This window comes from Leopardus geoffroyi, chromosome B2 (genome assembly GCF_018350155.1).
Source record: "Leopardus geoffroyi isolate Oge1 chromosome B2, O.geoffroyi_Oge1_pat1.0, whole genome shotgun sequence".
Classification (NCBI taxonomy): Eukaryota; Metazoa; Chordata; class Mammalia; order Carnivora; family Felidae; genus Leopardus; species Leopardus geoffroyi.
In genome coordinates, this window is record NC_059332.1 from 141,737,523 (window position 1) to 141,756,784 (window position 19,262).

Here is a 19,262-nt window from a genome sequence, read left to right on the forward strand (position 1 = left end):
GGTTGATGGAAGGAAGGGCACCAAGTGCGGCGATGCGGGTTAAGGGTCATGGAAGGGAAGGACATATGAGAAGGGATGGTCGGGAGGGGAGGGCTTTGAGGAGATGTCGGTTATCTGCTGAGACCTGAGGAATGAGGAGTAGAGAAGTGCAGGGGAGGGGGAAGGCCCGAGGCAGGAGTGGGCTTGGCGTGTTTGAGGAGGTGGAAGGCATCTGGGGATAATGGGCAGGGGGGAGGCTGAGTGCTCCGAAGCCATCAGGGCCACTGGGCCAGAACTTTCAGCCTCCCCGGGCTTGGGGATGAGTCTGGGTTTGTACCCTCGCCGCAAGATGTTCTGTAGGAAGTGACGTGACTGGGTCTTTTGTTAAAAAACAAGTAACTGGGCATCTATGGAGAGTGTGTTGGCAGGACCACTGTGATGGTCCAGGGGAGAGATGACAGGGCGGAGTCAGATTCCAGCAGCCAAGAGAAAAGCAGAGGCACTCATCACACGTTCTGGACTTAGAAAGAACAGGCCGGGCTTGCTGGATTGATCGTGGGGGTCAAGGTGAGACCTTACTGAGCGGGTGACGACCTTACTACTTTGGAGACGCCCGCCTGGGAAGGGGCCCGCTGGTAGCGCTCACTGTTAGCGCCTGCACTGTGGACAGCTGCGGGAGGAACGAGAGAGGAGTCCCGTGTTGACTTGGGGATGTGCTAAGGCGCTAGGTGGTGGAATGTCTGTCTGGAGCTGGGCAGAGCGTTGGAATTAGGAATCATTTCAGGGAACTCAGCAGAGGAGTGGGATGGAGCATCATGGGATGGATGGGGTCACCAAGAATTGGGAGAGTTCTGACGGACGTTAGCAAACACCCAGCGTGGTTTTTCCCTTTATGCTCATCAATCCCCAGCGCTCACTTGGCTCTGAGAACGTAGCATCTAAGCCTCTGCCCTTTGAGCGCCTCCCGAGGCCCACACACTCCGAGCTCTTTGGAACCCTGCCAGGTGCAGGCGTGCTGTGAAATTGAGGCATGATAGTGAATATCCTTGGAAGAAATACAGAAAAAGAGCAAATACTGTTTTCACGGAATTGCTTCCCGGATCCCTTAAACAGTAGTACCTCTATTTAGATGTTCGGGGTATATGAATTTCTCGATATGTTATCCTTAGTCGAGAGAAACGTAAAGCCCAAAGGCTTGGTTTTCACAACTATTATGGATCAGTGAAAGGCAAAAATGAATCATGTCAAAATTTTAAGTATTTATTTTTTACTTTTTTTAACATCTATTCATTTTTGAGAGACAGAGCGTGAGCAGGGGAGGGGCAGAGAGAGGGAGGCACAGAATCCGAAGCAGGCTCCAGGCTCTGAGCCGTCATCACAGAGCCTGATGTGGGCCTCGAACCCACAGACCATGAGATTATGACCTGAGCCGAAGTTCGATGCTCAACCGACTGAGCCCCTCAGGCGCCCCATTTCAACATTTTAAGTATTAGGCATGTATCGTTTAACTACCAAATGAGATTATGTTTCATGTGTATTTCTTAATAACATTTCAGGTATGTTCCACAGAGTAAAATAATCTAATTTTTCGTTTCAAAAAGTTTCAGAGCTGTCTGTTCCAAGTGAATATTCTACAGAACATGCAATAAATCTGTAAGCTCAGAAACTCAAAAGCCTTGTAAATGTTGGAGGTGGTTATTTTTCTTAGTGGTATGAGATATTAGAAAGAACATTTTGTTCTTGCTGATGGTGGTTGTATCACATTTTTAGGCTCTGAAAATAATGACAGTAACATGGGGAAAATAATTAGTAGTGTTTGGAATCTGGCTTCAAAAGCTATGTGAACCGTTTCCAATAGCCCCACCTGTATGCTATATTAGACACTGAGAGTTGTATTTCTTTTGTTTCTGTGTGCCTACAGTTTTTCTTATTGTGAAAATAAATTGGGTGGAGGGGATGATTGTGGATTACCTTGTTAGGCACTAGCAAGCTGTATCATGTGTTTTCATCAACTGTGTAAGTGATACAGTGGCTGAGAGGGGACCCCCTTCTCACATTTCCCCGGGACATTTCAGCTCACCTGCTACCTTACCATGCTGGTGTAGTTAGCACCAAATTAAAGCAGATAAACAGAAAACCCACAGGAAACAAATTTTTTTCTCGCCCTGTCCCTGTTACAATAAGTTTCACATTCCTCAGTTCACATTATTCTGTCGGTAAACTGGTGGTGCTCCGATTTCTTATGTAATGACCAACATTAGGGGAAAGCCCGCTCTTTGTTGCTGCCGCTGGCCTACAGAGTGGTATAGGGCAGAGACCAGAACCTGTCCCAGCCTCAGTGGCCCTAAGCATCCTTGGCCCCACCCGCCCGCCCCCCACTTCTATAATTCATTACTGATTGAAGGATTGATTAATTGCTTATAAGTGAACAGTAAGTAAATATTTACATATTGTATATCTAAACAGTATATTTTGAATACCCGTTAATATCTTTATACATCATCCTTTTTCTTAATGCTCCAGTAGTGAACGTGTTGTTTCATCATCATGCTTTGCTCTTCTTAAACATGAAGCTGTGATTATTGACGTATAGCTGTTCTTTCACATGTGTAAGAGTGTGTCTGTGAAATAGATTCTTGAAAGAATAACTGAGGGGCACCTGGGTGGCTCAGTCAGTTGAGCGACTGACTTCGACTCAGGTCATGATCTCGTGGTCCGTGAGTTCAAGCCCCGCGTCGGGCTCTGTGCTGTCAGCTCGGAGCCTGGAGCCTGCTTCGGATTCTGTGTCTCCCCCCTCTCTGCCCCTCCCCCGCTCATTCTCTCTCTCTCTCTCTCTCTCTCTCTCTCTCTCTCAATAATAAACATTAAAAATTAAAAAAAAAAAAAAAAGAATAACCGAATCAAGGGATGTGAACTTTTTTTTTTTTTTTTTAGTTTACGGAGTATCTTTTACTCCGTAACAAACTGCCACAAAAAGCGGCTTTAAACAACAGCACTTGGGCATGTCTCACAGTCCTCTGGTGGGCGGGGTGGTTCTTCATTTCGAGTTGTCAGCCGGGACCCTGAGGCAGCCTCTGTCACCTGGAAGCCTGATTAGGGACTCTGCTGGAGCCGCAATCACTTGAATGGCCGGTGTCATCTGGAGGGTCTGTTGGGAACTCGTCTGAACCTGTCGGCTAGGGGGCCTCCCCCCTGGGCCGTCCCACCGAGCTTCTGGGGTGCCTCGTGGTGTGGTGGATGGGTCACAGACACTCCAAGTTAAAAGTTAAGTTAAAAGTTGCTTGTCAGTTTAATACTCTTCACATGAACGTGGAACAGTGTGTGGCCCTCACTCCCTTACCAAGAATGATCATTATCAGTCCTTTTAATAGTTGCCAGTCAGATGGGGGGGGGAGGAGTGGAGGGGACGGGAGGGCCTCATAGTCGTTTTGACTGGTATTTCTTTAATCGCTAGTGAAATCAGACACCTTTTCATATATTGATGGGCCATTTGTTTTCTTTTTTTCTGAATGTCCATTTATGCATTTACCCATTTTTTTTAAAATCTGGTTGTCTTTTTCCTTACCTGTTTTTAAAGAATTTTTCTTGTATCGAGGAATTAAGCTATTTAACTTTAATTATCCCCCTTAGTGTTTGCCTGTCTCTGTTCTTCCATTTATAAAACGGAAAGTAACATCAAAACTCATTCTGCCCCACGTGGACTTAAGGTGGAAGATACAGTGTGAGAAGCACAGAGCCCCCCGCCCGTGTGAGGCCCCATTATCTGTACCTCTGTTCTAGCAAATTCCATCAGCTCACAGACGTTTAATCAGCTTTCGCTTCGTGTCACATAAAAGTAACCTTCCTAGGATGAAGAAAGGTAGTAGCACTGTATACCAATTAAGATTTGCATTAAAATGTTTAATTTGCCTACAGGCTAGTTTTTGGGCTTGACCCAATTTCCTTCAGGCTCTGAGCTGATGCTAATTTGCATATTTGACCTAATTGCCACTCTACGTCCTGATAGAAATACTAGTATTTCATCCATTCTTGAGTTATTCTTAATCCCCTAGTGGTTTTCCTTTTCCTGGTTTTGGAGTGAGTCTGCTGATAGGTATTCGTGCTAAGGTTTTTTCTTTTTTCCCCCGTAAGGGAAGGGAACTAACTTTACCCATACAGCTGACCCTTGAACAACACAGGTTTACACAGATTTTTTCCATAAATAGATGTATGGTACTAGAAATGTTTTTCTTTTCTTTTTTTTTTTTTTTTTAAGTTTATGTATTTTGAGAGAGAGAGAAAGAGAGCATGCTTTCAAGCCAGGGAGAGGGAGAGAGAATCCCAAGCAGGCTCCGAGTTGTTAGCACGGATCCCAACACGGGGGTCGATCTCACAAACCAAGAGATCATGACCTGAGCTGAAATCAAGAGTCAGATATTTAACTGACTGAGCCAGCTAGGCGCCCCATAAATGTGTTTTCTCATAAGATTTTCTTAACATTTTCTTTTCTTTTCTTTAGCTTTGTTGTAAGAATACAGTATATAGTACGTATAACGTACAAAATATGTGTTAATTGACTATGTACGTTATCGGCAAGGCTTCTAGTCAACGGTGGCCTGTTAGTAGTTAATTTTAAGGGGGAGTCCAAAGTTGTACATGGATTTTCAACTTCGCGGGGGTGAGCACCTCTGACCCGCGCAAGAAGGGTCAACTGTATATGCATTTCTTTCTCACAACCACTGCATGAGGCGGTATTACCAACTTTACTTCATCGACAAGGAGTTGAACTCAGAAGTTTGATAACCTACCCAAGAAAGGGCTGATGTTCACTCTCTACCTTACTTCATAACAAATTACCACAAACTCAGCAGCCTAAAACAACGTCAGTTTACCGTCCCATGTTCCCGCGGGCTCTCAGCTCAGGGCCTTACACGGCAGACATCAGCATGTCAGCCAGGACTCAGGGCCCTCTTCCGAGCTCGTTGAGGTTGTTGGCAGATTTGGTTCCTCGAAGTCGAAGGACTGAGGTCTCATTGTCTTGTTGGCTGTCGTCTGCCTTCACAGTCCTAGAAGCTGCCACCTTTGTGAATATGTGGCCTTCTCCACTGCATGGTGGGTGCCTCCTCAAGGGCGGCAGGCGGGTGTCTCTGACTTCCAGACACAGATTGAAAGGGCACGCCTGGATAATCTCCCTTTTAGTTGACTGCCAGTCAGCTGATGAGTCACTTTAGTTACATCTGTGAAATCCCTTTGGCCACCGAATGTAATGTAATCATGGGAGCCATGTTCCCATCATATTCATGGGTTCTGCCGGTACTCCAGGTGGGGGCTCATTTCAGGCCCATGCATGGGGTCAGGGATGGGGATCTTGGGGTCCTTCCTGAGTCCAGACCTTACACTCATTGGTTTGTATTGTTGCCGGCCATGTTAAGACTGAGACATCTACATCTGCCATATTGAGGTTAACAGAAATGACTAGAAGGGCTGTCTGGGCCCCTTGGGGGTGGAAAATGCTTAATTTTATATCCGTGATTTAAAATGTTGCAGTGCCTGGGAGCAGTGAGCCCTTTATGACTCAAGGACAGATGCCCACTAGCAGTGTGCAGGACGTGTATAACCAGAGTCCCTCCGGAGCGCTATCCGGTCTGGGCATGGGGCGGCAGCAGTTTCCCTACGGAGCCGGCTACGACCGAAGGTGAGTGTTTTCTAAGACGACACGGAGAGAGTGCTAGAAACTGCACTCACCTCACACGTGCGTTTCCGAGCCCGGGGAGCCGACGACAGCACACAGTACCTGCTTTCCCGCTAAGCATCGTGTGGGGTGGCTGCCTTCAGGACGGGGGAGGGGGACGCCTGAGAACCAGGTGGTCCTCTCAGCACCCGGATGCTCAGCCCCCGTCCCCGCACCGAGACCCCCACCTCCAGCTGCCCCGCGTGGCTCCTCCTGTGAACGGCCACAAAGTCGGGCGTGTACCATCGCCCGACCGCCTTCCCGCCTGCATTTCTTCCCTCGGGAAAGCCACCCAGGAAGCTCTCGAAAAAGTCTTCCAGGCCTTGTCTGCTCAGATGTTTCCATTCTTCCCTGCGAACGTGTGAAACGGAGAGAGAATACTCTGCTCCTTAAGAAACATCTCTGAGGAAAGCCACGGCAGTCTTTTTTTTTTCGGGGTGGCCTCTGGACACTGAAATGTTGGGCTTCAGCGCTCATCCAGATTGGTTTTAGTTAGATGGAGGGAAAGTCATTGAAGTGACTCTGAGAGGTCGCCAGAAACTGCTTCCTAAAATAGTGGCTTATGGGAGACTTCTTTTTGTGAAGCAGGCCCCTTACCTGTGCCCCTGACCTAAGTACTTACTACGAAAGCCCCTTCCCCTGGATGGGAGGTTCTTTACCTCACCGTCGCACAGGTGCTCAGAAACAAAGTCTTGAATGTAATATTTGTGATTTTGGAAGGAAATTGAGGCTCACTAGAGGACTCTGTTTGTAACTGTGGCCACAGGGGCATGGCTCGGGGTAGGGATGGCTGGTGTGGTGGTGTTCCTCACAGACTGCCCACCTGCTGGGCCGCAGGCAGTGGTGAAGTCTTGGGAAGGTTCCCTCCCCCCCCCCACCCCACCCCACCCCGTAACACAAACAGGAAGGAAGGAAGTTTGAAAATCACTGTTTTTACCAAATAATATTTCTTTCTGGCACTTTCTGTGCACCTGGTTCTTGCGATTACATAGCCATCACAAGCTTAAAGTGATTTGGTACTTTCTAGTAGCGACTTAAGAACCTAGACTTCGGATTCTTACCCTGGCCATAAGTGTGGTGACTGTTTATTTGTGGTGTGTCCATTAACCAGTTAACCATCATGCTTAGTGTGCTGGAGCAGGGATTTGACTTAGATCTGTTTTTGAGGATCCAAGAGAAAGTCTTTTTTCCTTTTCCTTCCTTCCTTCCTTCTCTCCTTCCTACCTTCCAATGAGATTAGGAGAACAACTCTCTTGGAACATATATTTGTAAATGAACCCAGGCAGATGCGCTGTTCTGTTTCTTCTAGAATGCTTTCTAGAACTGGTTTAGGTCATCTGGCTGTACCACATTAGGGCTTATTTACCTTTGATAGATTTTCTAAAAAGTGTTACTTTGTTCAGCTTAAATTTTATCTATGTCAATTCTATTTCTTTCCTCAACTGTAAGCTTCCTTCTAGCTGTTAATGCCCTTAGCAAACACGTCTCCTATGTCTGTTTTACCCGTGATCTTCTAAAAATTCATTTATTTTCTTTCTTATTTTCATTCCTTGACCAGTTTAGGCATATATTCAATCCAAGTATTGTCTTTCTTACAGGATTCAGTGGATACACTAAGTAAACCAGTTTCTCTCTTTAAACTTCAAATCTATTGCTCTTTTAAGCGTGCTACTTTTATGGTATTTATAGCTGCTCAGTGTAATGGCAGTTGAAAAATAAGTGTATTAGTCATTCCCATTTTAAGATTTAGAAATGTAAAAAAGATTTAAACGTAGGAGTACGTTTAAATCAACCCCGTCACTCTTGTAAGTCCTGTTACTCTTTTCTGTGGCCTTGTAGGGTCATGGGACTTCAAAATTTTGAGTAGGTCTATTTTTACAATTATTAGCTAACTCAGTATCATTTTGGATGAATCGGGAAGTACGCTTTTTAAGAGATTGAACACTTCCTATTCATAATGAGAAGATAAGTAGAGACAGTTTCCGTGGTTATACGTCTGTGTTCTGGCACCCCCAGAAATCCCGCTTTGATGCTTCCATTGCTTTTGTTATCTCCTGCTTTCATGAACACCTCACATCACCATGTTGTGACACTCCCCGGGGCCGCGTCAGTGGGTGGGCGGAGGCTCCTCTCAAAGGCAGAGGGTGCCAGCCTGTCCTGCCGGGACTCCTCACACACCTACTAGCCAGGAGATTGGCAGCGTTCCCAAAACGGGTGTGCCCATCCCTTTGGCTAAAAGTTCAAGTGCTGTTTCTGCTTGGCGTGCCTCTGTTGGAAGGTGTTGTGCAGTGAGGGACAGACCAGACCACTCGGGGGTGCAGAATTCCCAGCAGTGAACTGTTCATTTCTCTCTCGGCCTGAGGTCTTTTGAAAATGAAGTTCTCTTTGAATGGCTCATTCTAGGCACGAACCTTACGGGCAGCAGTACCCAGGCCAAGGCCCTCCCTCAGGACAGCCGCCATATGGAGGACACCAGCCCGGCCTGTATCCACAGCAGCCGGTGAGTTGGCGGGCAGGAATGCATCTCTGTGCTTTCTGTTTAAAACTCAAATTTGCGTTACTTCTGAGAAGTTTTAGGAAGTATAACAAAATACAGTGGTATTTAGTGAACAATCAGGATATATTTGCTCGTGCTAGAAAATATTGTTAGGATTTTAAAGTCAGCACATTTTAAAAAGCTCTTGATATATGGGATCCCGAAACAAATATAACATGTTGTAGGAAGCAAAGGACGTTCATCCTTGTAAATAACGCCCGGCCGGAGTAAAGGTTTTTTAAAATTTTTTTTTTTTTCAACGTTTATTTATTTTTGGGACAGAGAGAGACAGAGCATGAACGGGGGAGGGTCAGAGAGAGAGGGAGACACAGAATCGGAAACAGGCTTCAGGCTCTGAGCCATCAGCCCAGAGCCCGACGCGGGGCTCGAACTCACGGACCGCGAGATCGTGACCTGGCTGAAGTCGGACGCTTAACCGACTGCGCCACCCAGGCGCCCCAGGAGTAAAGGTTTTTTAAACGGGTGTCTGGTGTGTGTGTTGTCCTGTCAGGTGCCTGAACTGAAATTTGTCGATGTTTTAAAGAAGGTGTGTAGAAGAAAAAAAACAACTTCAAATATTATATACCAGTGTCAAAAGTTAAAAGTTAATTGGCTTTTTAAGAACAAGATCTTAAGGACCGCGTGTTTTGCTGTCATGGGTGGGGGGGTCGGGGGGGCGTTAGGCTGGCCTACGCGGCCGTGGATCTTCAATTGTGTAAGATAACCTTGCAGATGTCGCTACTGATGCAGAGAATTGCCCACCATGCTGTGGCCGTTCAGACACAGGACTTTGCTGTCTCGAAACAACTTTTCAGGTCTAAGACCTCTGGTAACATGGAAGGGGTCTTAAGCATTGAATTCTACTGGAGCGTGTATGTACGTGACTTTTATTATTACACCAGCTGGTCCTAAACAGCTTCTGGGTGAGGTGAAAGAACACGAACACATCCACATCTCTCTACGTCAGGAGGTTCCCACCTGATGGGGTGCTGACACCCGGATGTCCCCAGGAGGGGAACCTAGTAACGTGGGCTGCACCGGGCCTGCTGTCAGAGGCTGGGACCAGCGGGGCTTGCGGGGGAGACTCTGACCTGCACAGCTGGAAGTCGGGGTGGGGGCCGTAGACCGTAGGGTGTCCGTGCAGGCCCGGTCTGAGGAGCCAGATGCCGTGGGGAGACATTGCTAACGCAAAGCTAGGCCTGAGAAATCTGTCCAGGGCTTTCAGGCTGGCCTTCAGGAAGCTCAGTCCATTCTGGTGAGAGTTTTCCTCTTCCTGCCGAGGCACCTTCGTGTAGTCCCGAGCCCCTGTCTGGCGTCGCCTGTGTGGGAGTCTCCAAAGCCACGTCCTCCTATATTGCAGCCCTGAGAAATCCCAAAAGGGAGGAGAGATACCTACCAGGAAAAAGAGAGAGGAAGCTTTCTTTTCCCCACAGAAAATTCCAAGCACACGAAAACAAACTTTGGAAACCCTCTTCGGAGTCCATGATGTGGTATCCTAATCCGGAAATAGAGTGCCTAAATTGTTAGTCCTTAGTTGTCACAGGAGCTTCCCATACCCATTTTGAAATGAACATTCCACCAGGTAATAACTGTTTTGCATAATTTAAGTGTGTGATTATACCTGTAAAAGCACATCAGTGTGATTTGTCTTTATATGAATTTCAGAATTACAAACGCCATATGGACGGCATGTATGGGCCTCCGGCCAAACGCCACGAGGGAGACATGTACAACATGCAGTTCGGCAGCCAGCAGCAAGAGATGTACAACCAGTACGGAAGTTCCTACTCCGGACCGGACAGGAGGCCCATCCAGGGGCAGTATCCGTACCCCTACAACAGAGAGAGGGTGCAGGGCCCCGGGCAGATGCAGCCGCACGGGATCCCGCCTCCCATGATGGGCGGCCCCATGCAGTCGTCCTCCAGCGAAGGGCCTCAGCAGAGCATGTGGGCGACGCGCAATGATATGCCTTACCCCTACCAGAACCGGCAGGGCCCCGGGGGCCCGGCCCAGGCCCCTCCGTATCCAGGCATGAACCGCACGGATGATATGCTGGTACCTGAGCAAAGGATCAATCACGAGAGCCAGTGGCCTTCCCACGTCAGCCAACGTCAGCCTTATATGTCCTCTCCCGCCTCCATGCAGCCCATCACGCGCCCGCCTCAGTCATCCTACCAGACGCCCCCATCACTGCCAAACCACATCTCCAGAGCCCCCAGCCCCGCGTCCTTCCAGCGCTCCCTGGAGAGCCGCATGTCTCCCAGCAAGTCTCCCTTTCTGCCCTCTCTGAAGATGCAGAAGGTCCTGCCCACCGTCCCCACGGCCCAGGTCACGGGCCCGCCCCCGCAGCCACCCCCGATCCGAAGGGAGATCACCTTCCCTCCCGGCTCAGTCGAGGCATCGCAGCCAGTCTTGAAACAAAGGCGAAAGATTACCTCAAAAGATATCGGTAAGCGTTCCGGGCTCGGTCCGGAAATGAAGCCCAGTTGTGTTCTAGAATTTTCACGTTAGCTTCGATCTAGCACCTGTTAATCTCAAAGGGATGAAGTTCTTAGGACGACAAGCTGTCAAGCGGTGGTTCTACGCAGGGGCAATACTTGGAAGCTGTTGATCCGAGTTCAGAAACGGTGCCCGAGAGGAGCGTGAATTGACGTGGAATTTTTTCCACAGGAGCGTTATCTGTGCGCGAGAGTAGAGCCCCAAGCGAGAGACCAGGGGATCCTCAGCGACTACCGCGTTCTGAGCTTAAAGCTTTGACCTTAACCAGGCACTTAATGTCTGCAGTGTGAGCCTAACAGCCGAGAGGCTAATGAAATGCTGAGGTGGCCTGAGAAAATACGAGCCACTCTGTAATTTTGGTAACAACATACAGACCGTGAGCTTCCCTGGGAAGAAGTAGAAGCCTGCATGTGATACGTAGATAAATATATAGTATATACGGAATTTGATATGCTTTGATGTATAGAATTGATGGTGACCCGGTGCTGGTAGATATGGGCCCAGAAGCTATTTCAGTCGGGTGCAAATCGTGTTTATTCATTCTGTTGGGATGTTCTGAATGCTAATTAGAGATCTGGAACATCTAGGAGTACGCACAGTTTTTCTGCATTATTTTTGAAGTCCTTTTAATACAGCAAAGGAAATTATAGATCTTGATCATACAAAAAAGTTTTCAAAAATCTCAAAATCACTTGACTTGAAATCATTGACTACAGGGACTAGAAAATCAAAGATATTAGAGATGTTTTCAACCATCAGAATTAAGGACCTGTACAGAGAGAGGGAGAAAGAAAGAAGTAAGTTTTATAGAGAGGGGTGCTACAGACAAGGAGGAGATACAGAGACCGAGCACCATTTTCTATATGGAAAGATATACGTAAAAATATGCACATGTGTCTGTGTGTTTATGCATGTGCACATAAATAAATGTATTTAAATTTTTATATATGTCTTTGCATATGTTAGATCAGTGTTTGTCTTCAGCCTGGGGAAAGTTATGTTCCTTATTTAAAGAAAAAAATTTTCTAATGTTTATTTATTTTTGAGAAAGAGAGAGAAAGAGAGAGAGACAGAGCGTGAATGGGGGGGGGGTGCAGAGAGCGAGGGAGACACAGAATCCGAAGTGGGCTCCAGGCTCCGAGCCATCAGCACAGAGCCCTATGCGGGGCTCAAATCCACAAACTGCGAGATCATGCCCTGAACCGAAGTGGGACGCTTAACTGGCTGAGCCACCCAGGCACCCCTATGTTCCTTATTTTAAAAAGGAAGTTTGCCTTTTCTGTTAGAAAAGTTTTGTGTGCCTCATAGAAAATAGGAAACGTAGATGAGATCAACCTAGAGGTGGAACCCCACGGCCCCCCCCCCCAGCACAGGAGATCACTGCTGATGTCTGGCATTGGCTGTGGCCTTGGTGACTTCTGACCGCACAGGCCTGCTCGCACCATGTGCTTCCACCCGCTTCCCGAGACAGAAATTTCAGACCTATCACGGGCCTCTTCTCCCAGGCCCATCTTACGGCAGATCCTGCAAATGTCTTCTCTAACCCCTCTCTCTTCTTCGGTAACAGGAAGGGGGGAAAGAAAAGCGCAGTCGCTCTGTTTCCCATCCCCTGGCTCAGACCAAGCTGTTGAAAAATCTGAACCATCAAAGTGCTAATAATTGTCAGCAGCATGTTCTGAGGGCAGGAGCTCGGATAGAAGAGGACAGCAAGGGAATATCAAGACTCTATATCTGAGAATGTGCTGCCGCATACTCACCAGCCTTCCAGAGATCTGCCAGAGGGGCCTCCCTGAGACATTTGGGAATGGAGCGGGCCAAAGAAGACAACCAGTTTTTTTGCTGTGACTCCATTACTAATACTCTGCTGCGTCATTACAGAGTCCGTTAGGGACTAAAGGAAATAAATCGGAGATGAGAAAGGGCCCTTGTGCTTATTAGCACTCCCACCTCTAGAAGCACTTTGGGCTCATGTGTAACCAACAAGCCAAAGGATCTTAAACGACAGCAGTTTCTTAGTAAGCCGTCCCCTCCGTGTGAATTCTGGAAACGATCGCGTTTAACTGCGCCTCGGCACATTTGTTTGAAATCAGTACCTCACTCGACACCCCGCTTCTTTCTTCTTATTCTTTCGTTATTTTCTGTTCTTTCATGCACAGAGTTAATATTCACCTCATCCTTGTCCTTTCCCCTGGTTTTAGTTACTCCTGAGGCCTGGCGTGTGATGATGTCCCTCAAGTCCGGTCTTTTGGCTGAAAGTACATGGGCTCTGGACACCATTAACATTCTCCTGTACGATGACAGCACTGTCGCCACCTTCAGTCTCTCCCAGGTACGCCAGCGCCCGTCCAGCCAGGGGCCGGGGTAGAACAAGAAAGTTCAGGAGTCAGGAGCTCATGCTTGAACGCATGCCCAGAGTGGTGGGCACTCCGGGACGCAGGGCCGTCCTCGTGGCTGTTACACATGTAGAGCTGTCTGGGCGCTTAATCCGGGAATCGTAATTCCTTCCAGGCTCCAGTATAATAAACACACGCATACGTGTGCTTCTCCTGAGAAAACAGTCCCCTGTGCACACGTGTGTGTGTATGTGTGTGTGCGGCATAGATAACAGTGAAAGTAATTGTTGTTCAGAATGAGTATCAGCAGGCGGGTGGGAGGTAATCCAGACACGAAGCCGGCGCTGACGTCAGGCTGAATACGCAAGAGCTTATAACGGGACATACTCTACTTTCCGGTGAGACATAATCCCTTCCTCTTAATTAAAAAGAAGTGTTATAGAAAATGTCCGAGAGAGAGAGAGGCAGAGAGAACAGCTTGGTGAACCCCCGTATACCCATCATTCAGCTGAAATAGTTGTGAACTTATGGCCAAACTTGTTTCTTGGTCTCCTTCCTTCCTTTCTGCCTCTGCCCACCTTATTCTGAAGGAGTCATTGAAAAGCCTACTAATCTTAGTAAGCTTAACGCTGTCCTTTGTTCAGTGCTAGACTTAAGGTGTGGCTTCCAGCATTAATTGCTAGAAGAGAGAAGGGGAGCAGAGGGCTAGGGGAAATGGCCCAACTAAGCTACAGACTTGTAAAGAAATATGTAGAAACAAAAACAAGAAAAGGTAATTCTCCTTACTGAGTACGCCCAATTCTCTGCTTTGGGGGGAGAAAACCAAAACATCTAATTACCTTGCTTCTGTCGAAGTTAGACCAGAATCTTCCACTTGGTCTTTTCTTCTCACATTTCAGTCCTTCATGATAGCCCTGAAAGGCAATTTTTCACTTGATAGGAAGTGTATTAATAAGGTTATAAACATCGCTTGAAGTCCACTGTAACAGAAAATATTTAAAAATGTATACGCCTCCCTTAGAGTAATTGCCTTTCAGCCTTCTGTTGGGTGAACGACTGTTGATCACACATTTTAGTAACCAGAATTGCTTTGGTAACTTGCCCCTTCCCCTGCCCTGGGAAAAAAGTTCACTTTAAGTATGGTGGGGGCGGGGGGGAGATAAACGCCCAAACCTTCACTTGCAAAATTGTGTGCCTTCATCCCCTAAAAGTGAGTACTTTGTGGTTAGTACCTCAGTTTCCCCTTTCTTCTTAATAATTGTTTCAACCCCACTCTCAGGAAACTGATAGCAGGATATGAAAGTATGGTTGATTTCCAAAACACCTATCATTAAAGACTCCTGCCTTCCTTATTAATCCCGTATCATCCCTAAACGCGGTGGCGTGGGTGCTGGGGGCGGGGAGCTTGGGCAGTTGCTAATCATGGAGCGTGTTGATTTTCTTGATGCACACATTCGCTTAAAGGAAACAAAACTGGTTCTCATAGTTGCTTTTGTCTTTCAGTTAGAGTTGTGATAACTGAAATGTAAAATTGCATTCGATGAAACATTCTAATTCATTTATCAGGGACTAAATTGATTTGTTTTTAATTTTCTGTGTTTATGAGCTACTACATTGCTGAAATTATCTTCTCCCAAAGATATATGGAGAATGTAAATTAGAGTAACCTATGGCACCTGAGACAAAAATAACCATAAAATCCTAAGAATAATAACCATAAAAATCCAGGCAAGCAAGTCTCAGATAAATAGCAGAAGAGAACAGACTCACTTTGGGTGAATGAGTCTATAAAATCCACGTCCCCACTCTTCTAATATGGAGTGTGTTGTACCTAAATCAGAAGAAAAGACAAAGAGCACAGAGCAGCCCGTCACTGATACTATTGAAGGTAAGAAAATAACATGGAAGTTTCCATACTGATAGAGTAGGAAAGTAAGCAGCAAATAAAAAACATGTGGTTTCGTCAACAATGTAAAATTCAGGAGACGGTTCCCACCCGTCTACGGTTTCTCTTTCTTGGCCCAGCCAAAAAGGAAAGGAAACGTGTGAAAATCACCTTAAAAATGTATTGATAGTTATTAGGATTGTTACCCTTCTCAGTCCCCGTGTGAGGTTATATGACATTGTCCCCGTTCTTGTTCTTGTCCTCCTCTCTAGCTGTCCGGATTTCTGGAACTTTTAGTAGAGTACTTTAGAAAATGCCTAATTGACATTTTTGGAATTCTTACGGAATATGAGGTGGGAGACCCCAGCCAAAAAGCACTTGATCACAATGCGGGGAAGAGAGCTGACGGCCAGTCCTTGGCCGACGAGTCTGGGAAAGAGGAGGAGGGCACCGAGTGTGTGGACGAGGAGGATGACGAGGAGGACGACGAGGAGGACGACGAGGAGGAGGACGACGGGAAGACGGAGACCGAGGAGAAGAGCAGCTCGACTCTGGCCTCTCCCAACGCCACTGCGGATCCGAAGGAGAAGCCCAGGCAAGCTAGCAAGTTCGACAAGCTCCCGATAAAGATAGTCAAAAAGAACAACCTGTTTGTGGTCGACCGATCTGACAAGCTGGGTCGTGTTCAGGAGTTCAACAGCGGACTTCTGCACTGGCAGCTTGGTGGGGGGGACACCACCGAGCACATCCAGACTCACTTTGAGAGCAAGATGGAAATTCCTCCTCGCAGGCGTCCACCTCCCCCTCTGAGCTCCACCGGGAGGAAGAAAGAGCAGGAAGGAAAAGGCGATTCTGACGAGCAGCAAGAGAAGAGCATCATCGCAACCATCGATGATGTCCTCTGTGCTCGGCCGGGGGCGCTGCCCGAAGATGCAAACCCTGGTGCCCAGACCGAGAGCGGGAAGTTTCCCTTTGGGATACATCAAGCCAAAAGTCACCGGAACATCAAGCTGCTGGAGGACGAGCCCAGGAGCCGAGACGAGACTCCTCTCTGCACCATCGCGCATTGGCAGGATTCCCTGGCCAAGCGCTGCATCTGTGTGTCGAATATTGTCCGTAGCTTGTCTTTTGTGCCTGGCAATGACGCCGAAATGTCCAAACATCCAGGCTTGGTGCTGATCCTGGGGAAGCTGATTCTCCTTCACCACGAGCATCCAGAGAGGAAGCGAGCGCCGCAGACCTACGAGAAAGAGGAAGACGAGGACAAAGGGGTGGCCTGCAGCAAAGACGAGTGGTGGTGGGACTGCCTGGAGGTCCTAAGGGACAACACGCTGGTCACGTTGGCCAACATTTCCGGGCAACTAGACTTGTCTGCGTACACAGAAAGCATCTGCCTGCCGATTCTGGACGGCTTGCTGCACTGGATGGTGTGCCCGTCGGCAGAGGCACAAGACCCCTTTCCAACCGTGGGACCCAACTCTGTCCTGTCGCCTCAGAGACTTGTGCTGGAGACCCTCTGCAAACTCAGTATCCAGGACAACAACGTGGACCTGATCTTGGCCACGCCTCCATTTAGTCGCCAGGAGAAATTCTACGCTACGTTGGTTAGGTACGTTGGGGATCGCAAAAACCCAGTCTGTCGAGAAATGTCCATGGCGCTCTTATCGAACCTTGCCCAAGGGGACGCGCTGGCAGCAAGGGCGATAGCTGTGCAGAAGGGAAGCATCGGAAACTTGATAAGCTTCCTAGAGGACGGGGTCACCATGGCCCAGTATCAGCAGAGCCAGCATAACCTCATGCACATGCAGCCGCCGCCTCTAGAACCACCTAGCGTGGACATGATGTGCAGGGCGGCCAAGGCTCTGCTGGCCATGGCCAGGGTGGACGAGAACCGCTCGGAGTTCCTTCTGCACGAGGGTCGATTGCTGGATATCTCGATATCAGCCGTCCTGAACTCTCTGGTTGCGTCTGTCATCTGTGATGTACTGTTTCAGATTGGGCAGTTATGACATCAGTGAGAAGGCAGCATGTGTGAGTGAAAACTAGAGGCTCCCGTATAACTGGCTGTTTTCTGTTCTTGTTTATCCAGCGTAGGAAGAAGGAAAAGAAAATCTTTGCTCCTCTGCCCCATTCACTATTTACCAATTGGGAATTAAAGAAATAATTAATTCGAACAGTTATGAAATTAATATTTGCTGTCTGTGTGTATAAGTACATCCCTTTGGGGTTTTTTATTTTGTTTTTGTTTTTTTTTTTTTAACCAAAGTTGCTGTCTAGTGCATTCAAAGGTCACTTGTTGTTTTTCACAGATTTTCTTTTTAATGTTCTTTTCCATGTTGTATTGCATTTTTGGGGAAGCAAATTGACTTTAATGAAACAAATTGCGGCGAAAGATGCTAAGATGGGAAAATTTCACCACACTGAGGCAAAAAAGGTGAAAAAGTGATCAACTTCCTAGGCATGTCATTCTTCAGATAATGAAAAAAAACAAAACCAAACTGTATCCCATCACCCAAAGCTCTGTGCAATAGAAACTACTTCTAGAGATGTAGGAATAGGGGCTCAAGGAGGTGTGTCAGTCAGTAGTCAAACTATGAAATGATACTGGTTTCTCCACAGGAAAATGGTTCCATTAGGCTAGGAGCAAAAACAATGTCGTTTGAAGTTAAGAGTGAAAACACATACCTGACAGCGATCAACGGAAATTGCTTCCTCACCACTACCGTCAGTCATGTCTGCCGTCTGTCGTTGGACCTTCCACGTGACAGTTCTTCACAATTCCTTTAATCATTTTTTAAATATTTTTTTTTTTTTTACTGCCTATGGGCTGTGATGTATATAGAAGTTGTACATTAAACACACCCTCATTTTTTCTTTTCTCTTTTCTTTTTTTCTGTTTTTTTTTTTTTTTTAGTACAAAGTTTTTAGTTTCTTTTTCATGATGTGGTAACTACGAAGCGATGGTAGAGTTAAATAATTTTTTATTTTTATTTTATATATTTTTTCATTAGGGCCATATCTCCAAAAAAAGAAAAAAAAGAAAAAATACAAAAAACAAAAACAAACAAAAAAAAACAAACAAAAAAAAGAGGGTAATGTACAAGTTTCTGTATGTATAAAGTCATGCTCTATTTCGGGAGAGCAGCTGATCACAATTTGCTTCATGAATCAAGGTGTGGAAATGGTTGCATATGGATTGATTTAGAAAATGGTTACCAGTACAGACAAAAAAAGAAAAAAATACAACTAAAAGGAAGAAACACAACTTCAAAGATTTTTCAGTGACGAGAATCCACATTTGTATTTCAAGATAATGTAGTTTAAAAAAAAAAAAAAAGAAAAAAACTTGATGTAAATTCCTCCTTTTCCTCTGGCTTAATGAATATCATTTATTCAGTATAAAATCTTTATATGTTCCACATGTTAAGAATAAATGTACATTAAATCTTGTTAAGCACTGTGATGGGTGTTCTTGAATACTGTTCTAGTTTCCTTACAGTGGTTTCATAGTAACCAAGTTATCCACAAGAAATAGGGGAAATACAGCCGCGGACTAACAGAGTCCCTGTCACGAAACCCTGAGGTCGGGAGGGACCTGCAGGGTTGACCTGCTTTAGAGTGGGGGGGGCAACAGTTTGATTTTTCTCCAATTATTTAGCTAATGAGTCTCTGTTTGAAGCGATCGACGCGAACGACATTGAGGTCTGAGAATCTTCAGTATCTATGGGAGGTGGCTGCCGGCCCAGGAGCTCACTGGCCTGACAGCAGAACATTCTGCCTTTCACTAACCCCGTCTCGATTTTAATCAGAGTTCGGTCTAGTCCACGTTTCTTCTGTGTGCCTCAGAGGTATTTTGCATTTAGCTTACTCCACCGTGTATGATATTTATATTGTGCAATGTTAAAAAGAATATGTTATATTGTATGTGGTGTACATAGTGCAAAGTGATTATTTCTATTTCAGGGCATATCAATATTCTCATATTCCTTCCTACCTGGTGCACAGTAGCTTTTTAATACTGGTCACTTCTAATTTAACCCTTCTCTTCCCGGGTCCTTGACTGTTATCGCGTAACAATCGATCTCTTTGAAACTGCTGCAGAATCCAGCCGTTAGCGGACAGACACCCTTCTGACTCTACCTCTTTACCACCCTCCCAGTCACGCCACAGAAACCCCAAGTCCTTTCGCCAGACCCGTTGTCCGGGGTTGCACCTGGAAGAGTTAGACAAGAGCACGCAGCCACGACCAGCGCGTGAAACGTGACGCTAGTGTCACGAGAAACAGATTTTTCTGCGAGCAGTGTCCTCATCTGTCAGCCC

At 46.6% G+C, this 19,262-nt stretch overlaps 1 protein-coding gene and 1 long non-coding RNA gene across 15 annotated transcripts in view; one reads left to right on the top strand and one right to left on the bottom strand.

Annotated features, from left to right (window-relative positions):
- The window catches only part of ARID1B (AT-rich interaction domain 1B), a 454,520-nt gene extending 436,124 nt beyond the window's left edge, over window positions 1-18,396 (top strand). For all 14 annotated transcript variants that reach the window (XM_045500132.1, XM_045500130.1, XM_045500124.1 and 11 more), the window contains 5 exons: window positions 5,506-5,653; window positions 8,093-8,189; window positions 9,891-10,674; window positions 12,923-13,053; window positions 15,215-18,396. In XM_045500132.1, the coding sequence (XP_045356088.1) occupies window positions 5,506-5,653; window positions 8,093-8,189; window positions 9,891-10,674; window positions 12,923-13,053; window positions 15,215-16,951 (2,897 nt within the window). In that variant the 3' untranslated portion in view covers window positions 16,952-18,396. The remainder of the gene's footprint in view (window positions 1-5,505; window positions 5,654-8,092; window positions 8,190-9,890; window positions 10,675-12,922; window positions 13,054-15,214) is intronic.
- LOC123609217 lies at window positions 347-15,709 on the bottom strand. Its single transcript, XR_006717681.1, has 3 exons — window positions 15,605-15,709; window positions 13,254-13,270; window positions 347-357 (listed from the first exon to the last, which is right to left on the bottom strand). It is a non-coding gene; the product is annotated as an uncharacterized LOC123609217 (long non-coding RNA).
- Window positions 18,397-19,262: the final 866 nt, after the last annotated feature.